At 38.2% G+C, this 12,273-nt stretch overlaps 1 protein-coding gene across 1 annotated transcript in view; it reads left to right on the top strand.

Annotated features, from left to right (window-relative positions):
- The first annotated feature begins 8,720 nt into the window (after positions 1 to 8,720).
- Positions 8,721 to 12,273, top strand: part of LOC110160151 (TSC22 domain family protein 2-like) — a 31,323-nt gene continuing 27,770 nt past the window's right edge. The window contains exon 1 of the mRNA XM_020924783.2: positions 8,721 to 10,793. Within this exon, the coding sequence (XP_020780442.1) occupies positions 9,535 to 10,793 (1,259 nt within the window). The 5' untranslated portion in view covers positions 8,721 to 9,534. The remainder of the gene's footprint in view (positions 10,794 to 12,273) is intronic.

The following is a 12,273-nucleotide window of genomic DNA, read 5'->3' as shown; positions in this document are numbered from 1 at the left end:
TGAGTGACCACACAGACTTTACTTGTGCAAGCACATAAAATGTATATAGGCATGCAAATGTGACAGTGTGAGTACAACTACAAAAACAGCAGATACAATCGATACAATTAAACAGAAAGTAATAAGCAGATGACTTTAAAATGTGTATGTTTTTCACTGAGACCAATAAAACTGAATAAAACTCAGAACTTTTGATTTGTGGATTGCAAATATCTCTTCATATGCACATGCCCAGTGTTGCATGCCCCTGGAATGAGTCTGCTTCGTTTCCTGTTTCTCTTTTGGGTTTGAACCCTCCCATTTTGTCTTACTCACCCAATAAAAAATGTAATAGGAAAGTGCATAATGTACACCCTCACAGACTTTCCTTAAAATTACAGAAAGAAAAGTTTTTGCCCTAATTTTCTGAAAACTGCTCTTCTTTGAGTATAGCAGTTTTAAAGGTCAAAGGTCAGAACATACATGCAGTGTTGTTCAGTGATCACAAGTGACTGTAAGCATAGTCCTTGTGCTGAGCGGCATATGATAATGTAGACTGAGTATAAAGCCCCACTGTTTGGCTCTGAATAGTGATGATTCATATAGAGAATGATGTGGTTCTCACAGGCCAGAGATAGTTTTATGGACGGTTCCATTTTTTCATGACTCAAATCTTTCATAATATGTGATCAGATTCTACTCCTAAACCATGTCCATCAATGAACATCAAGGCTTGGCAAATAGAATTCTTAGATCAAGACAATCCAAAATTCATGTTTACATATTGTCCAAGGACATTTGTTTCATTCAACCTTCTATTACTTCTGCCTAACAGAGGAATCGAAGCAGGGAACATGCAACTTTTTACAATCTTGATTTTGAATGTTAGTCATTTTGGCAAAAGTGGTAATTACTGAACCACAAAATCTATTTGTAACAGCATGTGACAACTTGGATTAATTCTTCAAATATGTATATTTGAATAAACATATGTCCAGAGTTCCATAAGCTCTACTTCAGTACTTCAGTATTGTGAAGTATACAGTGCAGTGGCTATGGCTGTCTACATTAGATCCGATTTAGATTTCATAGGGTGAGCTATTTAAACTATGCTTCAGTCAATGACACGAAAAAAAAACATCTATGTATGACCAGATGTTATTTCATTTTTAATTAAAGTAGGTATATTGGACCTGTGGGGTAACTAACCACAATTAATGTCAGTTTTCCCAAACAGAGAAAAGTAAGCATCTCATACTTGGCCCTTTTGGTCAGTTTGCTTAGCTTTTTGCACAATTAACTTGATTCCTAAACATAGCTAAATGTAGGTCTAAATATTTCCAGACACTTATGCTCAGCTATGAAAGCCTTCTCTTGTAACCTGCTGGCGCCTTATATTAACCACTAAACTGAACTAGTTAATATCTCCACTAGGACACTTCACCTGAATGAGCCAATAGAGAATGCCTTTAACCACCACCCCTTCAGATAGATTCATGTTTACAAGTGATATTTGAGACCAGCAGAATAAATGAACAGATCCAATAAGCAAAACTTACACAGACTGAGACACCTGTGATGACATGCTGCTTCTAGGAGCTGCTTCTAAATGAGTGCTTGACCATTTGCAAGTCAAAGTTTTCAAAGGGGAGCAGCTTGGTATCATATTATAACTTTCTATACATTTAACATACGAAATATAATTGTAGGCTATTATCTATTACAATATCTGTTTAACTTTCAGTTTGTTATGCCTACTATTGTGATTGATGCGGGCCTATTACTAGTGCTGCTACCAATACAGTGACCACAATTATTTTGAATAAGCTGTTTCATTGAATTGACAACCTGACCTTTGTACCTGTGTCGAACCCTGGATCATTTTGCTAGCTGCACCAAACTTCTATCAGGGTGTCAGAGTGTATCAGAGTGGGCCAAACCTGTTGCTCTTGAGGGAGAGCGAGGGGAGAGAGAGAGAGAGAGAGAGAGAGAGAGAGAGAGAGAGAGAGAGAGAGAGAGAGAGAGACTTTATTGATCTCGAGGGAAATTCAGGTTTTGTTGCAGCAAAGCAAACTGTTGCTGTTGCTGCCACATTTACATTGGGCATCATAGTCGCCTTGGTGTCTAAGTCAAAGGTCAAGGGGTGCGCGCAGAGTGCAGATTGAGGAAATGTCTATTTTGATTCAATATTGCACTTTTTTTTCCTAGGTGAGTAAGTGTGAGGAGTTACCCATAGTAGTTTTACTCCCAAACACACAATAATTAAATACAATTTGATAATGTATCTGCAGAGACACTTTTTACATTAAAAATATTCAAAGATTTGGCCCCGGTCCACTCATTTTGGCCCGAGAGGGGAAAAAAAAGCTTGAACACCCCTTTTTGTAGTGGGTGTAGGCCTACTGGCTTTCTGGGTGTGTTCTGACTGATAAAAACTGAAATCACATGGTGTTCTTTTACAGTTATATCCTCCATCTAAATCCAACTAAAAAGTTTTCTGAGAAAGTAAATACTGGTAACAGTCAACACTTGTCGTACTCACCCCAGTTCCATTGTTCATGTACGCCCCCTCGTGGCCGCATGGGTATACTACAGAGTTACTCTTTAAAAATCATAACCGGAGTGAGATCCAGATGGTGCTGTAATGTCGCTGGTGAAAGTTGACAGGTTCATGCAGGCACGACATCCCAAGAGAACAGGCCTACTGTGTCACCTTGCTTATATTTTCCCATACAGCCTATAGGGGATTTCAAAAGATGGGACTAGTCCAAGGATCAGGAACAAAGTCAAATCAATATGGAAGCAGTATTATAAAGACTATGGCACATTTAGTTATTGCAATGAACTGCCAGAGTATGCATTTATCTGTCCCCAATTCACCAATAACCACTGCCACTATGGCCCCCATTGGCCTATTTCTTCACTTCTCTTTTGTTTCTTCATCACATTGTTACATATAATTCCAAATTGGATTAATATAGTTCTGAGGAAAAGAATGATTTAGTTAAAGGATCATATGATAATTAGAGTACATCTTCTTTGAATTAATGTGTTTGCATAACCATTGTATTAAAATAATACAATCTGAAGCACTTATGTATAGAGTTGACATTAATATGTTAATATGAGAATGTTAGTATGAGAATACACTATACTGGCATTTCAAATAGCAACTGGACAATTTTAAAAACCAACACTGCTTTGGCGAAGCAGTAGTTCATCTGTCATCATCAGTCATTACTATTACTCAATAACAATAGTACCAATTCAATATACTAGTAATGATGTAAATTATATTATAAACACATGCCTAATGCATGCATATGGATTGACTTAGGTAGGTCATCCAAGGTGAAATATATGTAAATCATTATGTAAACCAGTTATTCAGTGGTGAAGTTACAACATTTTGGGTTATGGTCTATATATATATATATATATATATATATATATATATATATATATATATATATATATATATATATATATATATATATATATATATAGAAGGCAGCTTTTTCATAATGCAATGACATTTCAGGTCAAAAGTCAAGAATTTTTTGTGAGAATATTTTTCACACTCTGTGTCGATTGTTGTGCTAGTAGTCATTTAAAGTTTTGAACACTTGTGATTTATCCTTGACAGCTCTCATTTCACAAAGACAAATGCATTTTGCTTTTAGCTATATTTGTAAGGGTGGTGATGACCTAGTTTACAACTGAGGAGGCTTAATTAAAGGTTTCACACCATGGGATAAAATGTAAACAAGTTTTTTTCCCGTTGCATTCACAAACACTGTAGTTATGGCTGTGGGCACATTCTAATGATGATAATGAAAAACGAATAGAACATAAAATAAATGATAGTATTAAGAATAATTAGTGGGGACAAAACAATAATTTTAGAGTTTGCGTGTTTGAGGTAATGTCAGATAAAAACAACATGCAGAGGCCTTCATACTTTTAGTTCAATGGCTAAAGTGATATTGGACTCAATAAAAATAAAATACTTGAGGCTCAGTCAAAAAACAAGTAGAGTGTTGAAGTAGGTATAGTATAACATGCTGACAAATATTTTTGCAGGCCTACACAAGAAACTAAGTGAAGTACTGGTCAGTAACTGCTTATTGACAACCACCCCTTTCTTACAAAATAATGAGAGGACACAATACTGCTTGTAATTATAGGGTGTTAACAATAAAAATAAAACATCATTTTAATTTTCAGCTGTAGTTCAATTGGTGGTTTTCAGATTGTCAAATGTGCTGATGATGTTGTACTCCCAGAACAGCCCAGATGGGGGGAAGAGCCAGTTCCCTCTGTTGATTATATGGTATTCTCATTAGAAATATCTCAAAGGTAAATTTCTGGTATTGTCTATAGCCTTAAATTTGCTATATCGCAAGTTAAACCTGCAACAATATTAATTTAAAACATTATTAGAATATAGAATTTTGTGCTGTCTTCTGAAACCCAACAATCACTTGTCAATAACTGTGTTTCTGTCACCTTAATATTAATGCACATTTTGAAGTGGCTAGAAGTCTATGGGGAGCATATCATATGAACGCAATTGCTAAGTCTGGGATTCAGCGAAACGTTTTGTAAGAGGTTCTTGGTTAAGTTAATAACCTACTTCAACTGAAGTGACCTGAACTTGTTCCAGATTTTCAGTTTAAATATCAAAGGAAAGCAGAAAATATATGAGAACAGTGAACAGTTACACCTTCACAAGTTTGAACCTTATAGGACTAATATTACATGTTTTCATAGAAATTAGGTTTCACAGAAGGAATTTTATTTACTAAGTTGTTGCTAAACTGAGTCCCTAGATATTGACTTATGACAGTAAATCATTTCAATTTTCAACAGAAGAGAATGAGGATCAAGAGCAAGCTTATAGGCCTGTATTGCAACATTTGTTTTATTGGTTCTGTCTCAGCCTGTCTTACTGATACATTTCTTACAAATATACAAGTGCTTGGGTGTGTAAACAGTTGTTTTCATACGCATCCAAGATTGTTAGTCACGTTGTCTGTCACACGCATGCATGCACACCTACACGTACACACTGACACATACACATACACATACGTAGACACACTGACACAAGTGATCTAAACTGTCAACTGAAGAGAAGCCTTCAGGTCATTCCCTCTGTGGATCAATAGCCACATTCTTTATACTCAATGAAACGCATCACTCAAATCAAAACAAGGTTAATCTGTAGATTTTAGTGTGAGCAGCTGTGATTATAGTCTTTTCAGTCATAGGATTAACTGGCCATTGAACTTTTCACTTTTTTATTTGACATGAAATATAGTTGTTTGATTGCATAATTTAAGTAATGTTTACGTCCATATTAATAATTCGTACAATCCTACTGGATTGGAGTTATACAATAGAATTAAATGATGAAAGAACAACCTGGTTACACCCAAGATTGTGTACCTCAAGCCCTTCTAGGCACATGCTCTGACCTCTAGTGACCCCACAGTAAAGTAGAGAAGTTATGAAACAAACGTTAAACCCCAGCTACACCGCTAAAGGTAATATATCTAGTTACAATTTTCAGTATATAGTTACTGCTTTTTCAGTTCCAATCCAGAAGCCATTTTCAATTTGATAGCACTGGTTTGAAACTTAAAACAAATCTACTAACACCTAAGTAGATATACCTGAAATAAGAATAAGAATAAGAATAAGTACTTTTGCACTTAAAATAAAAATCGGATCCTGCTTGATTTAAGAAAAATAATTTTGTTACACAGATAATTTTACATGACAAGATATGCTTGTAATTTCATAACTTTTACATTAAAGGTGCACTGTGTAACTTTTCTGGTGTTTCATCTTGTTTCTATGGATATGTCAATGCTCTGCCTGGAATGTTCCACAGTATGACAGATCTATCAGCTCTATCTTACATTCATTCGTTTACAGGTGGTTTTATATCTTAAAAACAAGTATTCTGAGGAGGGTTGCCTCTCTGCAGATCTGACCTATAATGTGGTCTGGTTTGGTCTCTCTGAAGATATAAAGGTTTAGTATCATACTGTGAAACATTCCAGATAAAGCAACAACATTTCCATGGAGAAAAGCATTTGACGGGCTCTCCACCAGGAAAGTTACACAATGCACCTTTAATATACATAATAGTTCCTTGCCTTTTAAAGATAGATTAAAACTTAGATAAAAAGTGATGTATAATGCAGAACAGTCATAAGTGAACTATGCATGCCCTGTTATGCAAACACTCAGAGAATTTACGAGGTACTGAAACCAAACAGGCTGAACATGCAAACAGAAGCAAAGATAGTGCTACGAAAATACACCATGGTGACTTCTTGATTGATGCACATTGAACATCCCACAAACAGCCAATGTTCACAGAATATAACAAACTTTTAGTCAAACAGACATTTATGTGCAAATCTGAGTATTTCTGGCCCCCATGAATTGAAGCCACACGTGCAGATTTCATTATTCTAGTTTAGCTCTGGTCAACCAAGCCTGAAACGACCTCTTGTACCACTTTTCCCTACTCACTTTTTTAGCACGTGATGAGTGATTGTCGGTCAGTATATTTGTTGACCATGCCTGTCTGGCCACACGTTTTTCGTACTAAAAGCCAGAGGTCCCGTGGGTCATGGTGCTTAAAGTGACCACTGCACATGCTCCAACTTCCCACCAAAAATATAAACAGAATAAAGACTTATGTTGTTCAGGGCAGTGATGGTGGTAGAAAAAAAATAAGTGAGAATCAGTACCTTTAGACCATGATGCACCACAGGGCAGGCTTGTAGTCTTTGCCCCTCAGACCAATGTAAATAAACAATCAGCTATGCAAACATACAGGCTCATGTGGAGAAAACCTGGGCTACTAAAAGTGCTGCTAAGTATAGAGAGTCTATTGGCGTTGATGTTGCAATATTGTTTTTACAAGGTGTTGTTTCCAAGTATTTATGGGCTGGGGAGTTATGTATGCAGCGTGTAAAGTCTGTTGATAGTATGTAAAGTGTTTTTAGTGGTGATCCACAAGCTTCCTCTGTATGAAACTATACTACATATAATACTATTCTGTTAAAGGTGCACTGTGCAACTTTTCTGATTTTAAGGAAGTTCCAGGACTGGCAAGTTTGAGATGTTTGAGTTTGAAACTGATCTAACTACAAAAATACTGTTGAATCAATAATTTGTTATGGTAAACTCAAAAAGCAAACCATACCCACTGTCTTATCTAAAGAACCAGATGAATTGTTTTTCTGTGTCAGTGTGAGATGGCATCTGGATCATTATGTTACTTGGTAATTCAATGAGTTGTGTCAGTGCAATCAGGTCACAAAGCTATTTTTGTTTTACCAATTGCTAAGGTGTAGGCTAATCGATTCTTCCTCAAGTTTGATTATCTGTTTTCTTAATCTTTATTATTATTTTTATTATTATTATTTATTTTTTTTATCATGAATAGAAAAGGATTGAAATAGATTGAATACAGACCAGAAAGGTGTTAGAGAAAGTACATATTCTGCACTTGTTATTAATTAAATAGCCAAACAGATTGATTGAAATAGGCCACTGTCCAGTAGACTACATCATGGGGAACTTAGTGTGAGGGCAGACAGGAAATGAGTACTGTAAAAAATTTAACACATAGGCCCACACCTTCCGTTGTCAGTCAGAGGAAATGTCATGATGGGTCACCACGGCAGGGACACAACTGTTTCAAGAGTAGAAGTGATTTACAGCATATTGTAATTAGGCTATATTCTGTTGCAATGTTTTTTTGTACTTCTGTTAAAATACAGAGCTTTGTGGTTGTTGACACAACAATCACTCATCAACAGAAATGTGTAAATAGAAAAGGGCCATAAGTGATCTTATTTAATTGTGGAAAATCTTCTAACCTAGAGTGACCAGATTTTCAAAATCAAAAACTAGGACACACCCAGGTTGGGATGGTTGGTGTACTGTATATGTAATAGTGAAAAGAGCATGTAACTTTGTCCATTGTTAACTCACTTGTGAGTCAGTATATAATCTGAGGAACTTCTACTGGTGCATTTTTATTTTATTTTATTTTTTGCCTTATGGTCATTTTCAAGCAATGTTTTCTGTATTTTAGCTAAACAAATGATAATATAATGCCCCATATTTTTCAAAAATAGGAAAACGTGGGACATTTCTTGTATAAAACTGGGACAAATCACTGGGTTTGGGTGAATTTTCTGGGACATAAGGCTCAAAACTGAGACTGTCTCGTGTGAACAGGGACATCCAGTTACCCTACTCTAAGTCACTAAAAGTGCCAATGTAATTACGATTCTACTAATGATACTATGATACTATGATCACATTTTAACACGCCTAGGTCTCAGATTGTCCAACTCATCATGAGGCATAGTCGTCATTCATTTTGTGTGCTCCATTACCTCTAAATGTGTTCAAAGGATGTTCGTAAGTATGATCCCTTCCGCCTGATCCTGTGCCTACAACTTTGTTTCTACGCAAGACTAGAATAATTCATTTTGATAGATGACCTAGCCTATACAGACCTTTTGAGCCACCAATTATATTCACTCATTGTGTCATTCTCTTGAAAATCTAACTTTCAAATTAGTCTTTTGTAAACAAATTAATTTTGGTAATCGGTTCATACTTCACCATCCTAAGTCAAACTTGAAAATATTCCCTATCTTATCTTCACCTCCCACGCATTCTCACGTAAATAAAACTCTTGCCCTTTAAACGTGACGTAACGAATGACCGGAAGTTACGACGTGTCGTGTTTAAAAACTTTATTTTTTTAACAAGATGTTTTTTTTTTGTTTTTTTTTTTATATTCTAATCTCAGAATCAGTCGTACGAACAGTTCTTATTTGATTTGATTCTGAAAATACCTTTTAATACAATTCCCAGGGTGCAGTGCGCATTTGCCATCTTGAGCTGGGCTGAGTTAGCCCCGTTAGCTTCCTACTGCTACTCTCTGCTTCTGCTGCACTGGAGTGTAGTTTATCTGTCAGCTAGCCACTTCAAGCGAGCTGTCCACACGGCGAGACAAAACTTCACTAGATTCAAGACTTTCCCTCGATATATGGACTATATTTTCTCCCTGAAACGTCAAGGAGTTTATTTACACCATGTCTTTTGGCTCACAAGGTAGTTTAAAATTTACGGTATAGCCACATTAGCCAGCTACCGTTAAAGAAGCACCGAGGGCTGGAGAGGAGTGAGCAGAGGAACCGGGGCCCGCCTCAGACTAGAGTACCGGTGGCAGCTGCTGAACAAGGACTTTTACAAGGACCTGTTGAAAGTGCGCCGTGCTGATACGGAACAGACCGAGCAGACGTGAGAGGCAGGTGGAAGAGAAGTTTATTTCTCTTAAACATTTGTAGACTTTTTATTTACATTACCTACTTTCCTCCAGGTGGGGAGATGAAGAGAAACGTGAGTGTGTTCTGCGATGGTACGTGGCTGAGATCTCATCTGTAATTCGCTCCGTATTGCATTGGTTTGCGAGTGCTTTTTTGGGAGCTGGCAAACGCACTTTTAAATATGTCTACAATGCCAGCAAAGAAGAAAAGTTGCTTCCAGATTACAAGTGTCACCCAAGCTCAAGTAGCGGGTAGCACGATAATAGACGACACTGAAAGCATAGATGATCCAGACGATCCCCGAACAGATGATGTGTCCTCGGAAATCTTTGGTGTGTCCCGGACAGACCTGGGGGTGAGTGACTGCAGCTTCATTGAGGAAGGTCCTAACCACACTGGAGAGCACCTGAATGGGCCAGTGAACGGGATCCTGTCTATTAAGAGCATAGGCACAGGAGGTCGTAACACCCCAGTTAGTTTAGGAGGAAGTGTGCCCGTGCCAGCTGCAACTCAACCCATTGTTCCAGCTCCTACCGGTCAGCCTTCATCTGTCTCCAGCTGTAGCTCCCGCTTTCGCGTCATTAAACTCGACCATGGCACCGGTGAGCCTTTTAGACGGGGGCGATGGACTTGCACTGAGTTTTATGAGAAAGAGTCAGAGTCCAATAGAACTGTGGACAGTGTGAAACCTGCTGTGACATATGAGCACAACACAGACAGTGGGCTAGGTCTCGTCACTAACTCTGTCCTTAGTTCTTTTTCTGTTCAGTCTGTGGAGAACATCGATGGTGGACCCCCAAGGGTGCCCATTCCCTCTTCAGAGCCGTTGCAACAAGGCTACACCTTACCTTCACAGATTGGGAGTGTAGCAAGTGCCTTCCAGCCCACAGGATATGCAACTACAATAACATCCCATGTCAACGTGCAACCTGTTGTTTCACAGACTTTTATTCCCAACAGCCTTAATGGCATCCACCAAGCACCCATGATGCCTCTTGCCACACAGCCTCAACAGCTTGCCTTTTCTAATGCTGGCATCTCTTCTGGCCTGCCTGACTACCACCTGCAGCACTTTCATGCAACATCTCTGCCAATGGTGCCTCCCAGCAGCCAGGCACCTCTAAGCCCCCCTGGTCCTGGAGGGCAAGTCCTTCTGGCTCAGGGTGCAGACGCAGCCTTAGCTCCAGTGGTGACCCCTGTCAGTGTGGCCTCAGGAGCGATGGGCATTACAGTCTCCTCCCCAGTCACCATCCCCTCCCAAAGTGGAATCGTGAGTGTGCCGACCACCATCAGCGCGGCAGAAGATCACAGGCCCAGGTCCGACGTCCTGCCTCTGACCATCTCTACTGTCAAGCCTCACATCCCCGAGGGTCTCAGCCTGACCACTCCTGCTGTCAGCTTGTTTGGCATCGCCATTCCTGTGGATGGAGACGATGACAGGTAAGGGGCACTGGATGGGAAGAAGAACCACTGTTAGTGTATTTAGCCACAACAGTTGTATGTGCTAAAGTATTTTTAAATGATCACTGATGAAAGGGTTAAATATTTGAACGTTTACATCAAGCATTCCCATTTACATTCACAGCTCATATTTACTCGTATTTACACATTTACTACAATATTTTTAGTATTTTATTTGTTTGAGGGTTATAATAGATACCAATTGAAGTGCTACTAGCAGCAACTAAAAAACTAAACAAAATACAGGGTGGATTTTAATTAGGCCTTACAATACTCTAACCAGTGTAAATAAATATTCTCACATTCTTGCTCTTCAAGAACCTATACTCATTGTATTTTTAGAAGCAGGCAAATGACTGTTGTAAAAGTTTCTAAAGAGACTATTTACCATTCCACATGTAGAATGAATGGTATGCCGAAAATATCCGGTCTGTTCTGTTTTTGTTGAAGCCCCTCTTTAGGTCAGGTTTTGTTTCAGATTTTAGTTTAGTTTGTTAGTTTTATATTTAATACAGCATGGTTGAATTGCTAATACAACCTGTTGATTATAGTACCCACATATATGGTCTGATTTTTATTTTTTATTTTTTTGCATGATGCCCGAAACATGCTTTTATCTGGGGATAGTGTGTATTTGCTAACAGTAACAAAGGCCACAATGGTGCTGTGTGCTGGCTGTAACTATGGCGATTTTGGCAGCAGGACAAGACAGGATATGTCAGAGGTGAAGAGGACACACGCAGTCACATGCTCAGGCCAACTCATTTATTTTCTTTCACAATTGGACTAGTTACTTTAGTGACATGTGAAGTTCCAGTTTTTGAGTTCCTAACTTTAAATAGCTTAAAACTGTCACATGATAACTTACTATTGTGTTAACTTCTTATTTACTATGGAGACTGACCTCATTTAAAGGCAATACACCTGATGTTGGCTGTGAAATATAGAACTATTTCATTTTAAATTATTTGCAGTGGGACAAATGTATTCCTCACCTTCCTCATGCACTGAATAATTTAGTTTATAAGTACTTTTCTCAACTTTCTGCGTTTTGCCGTTACAGTAATGCTTTAAGGTTAACAACAACTAGCATGCTAACAAGGTACCAGCCTTACTTCCTGGTTCGTAGGCAATGAAAATGATTTATAATCAGATGCACAAAGAAGTCTTATTTTGACTGTAAGAGCTGGTTTTACAATATATCTGTCATTGAGCAAGACACATTTTTCTGTTTAGTAATACAGCCCTTTAAGCTGACTCCAAACCCACATTTAATTGTACTGTATCCTAGCCGCTAACCATGCCAGGCTTTTATCACTTCCCAAATGAAATCCTTGGTTAGACGTCACTTGCTGTAAATCCAATTGATAGCGCAGTTTGCGGCACACACCCCTTGAAGACATGAAACCGACCTCCCCAGACTTTACTTCTCTTGTTAGCAAGGCTTATGCTGGAATCT

The sequence above is a fragment of the Boleophthalmus pectinirostris genome, unplaced genomic scaffold, assembly GCF_026225935.1.
Source record: "Boleophthalmus pectinirostris isolate CB_2022bp ecotype Guang Dong unplaced genomic scaffold, ASM2622593v1 HiC_scaffold_214, whole genome shotgun sequence".
In the NCBI taxonomy this organism is placed as follows: domain Eukaryota; kingdom Metazoa; phylum Chordata; class Actinopteri; order Gobiiformes; family Gobiidae; genus Boleophthalmus; species Boleophthalmus pectinirostris.
The sequence above is the reverse complement of the archived record's forward strand: the minus strand, read 5'-3'. Positions and strand labels throughout refer to the sequence as shown.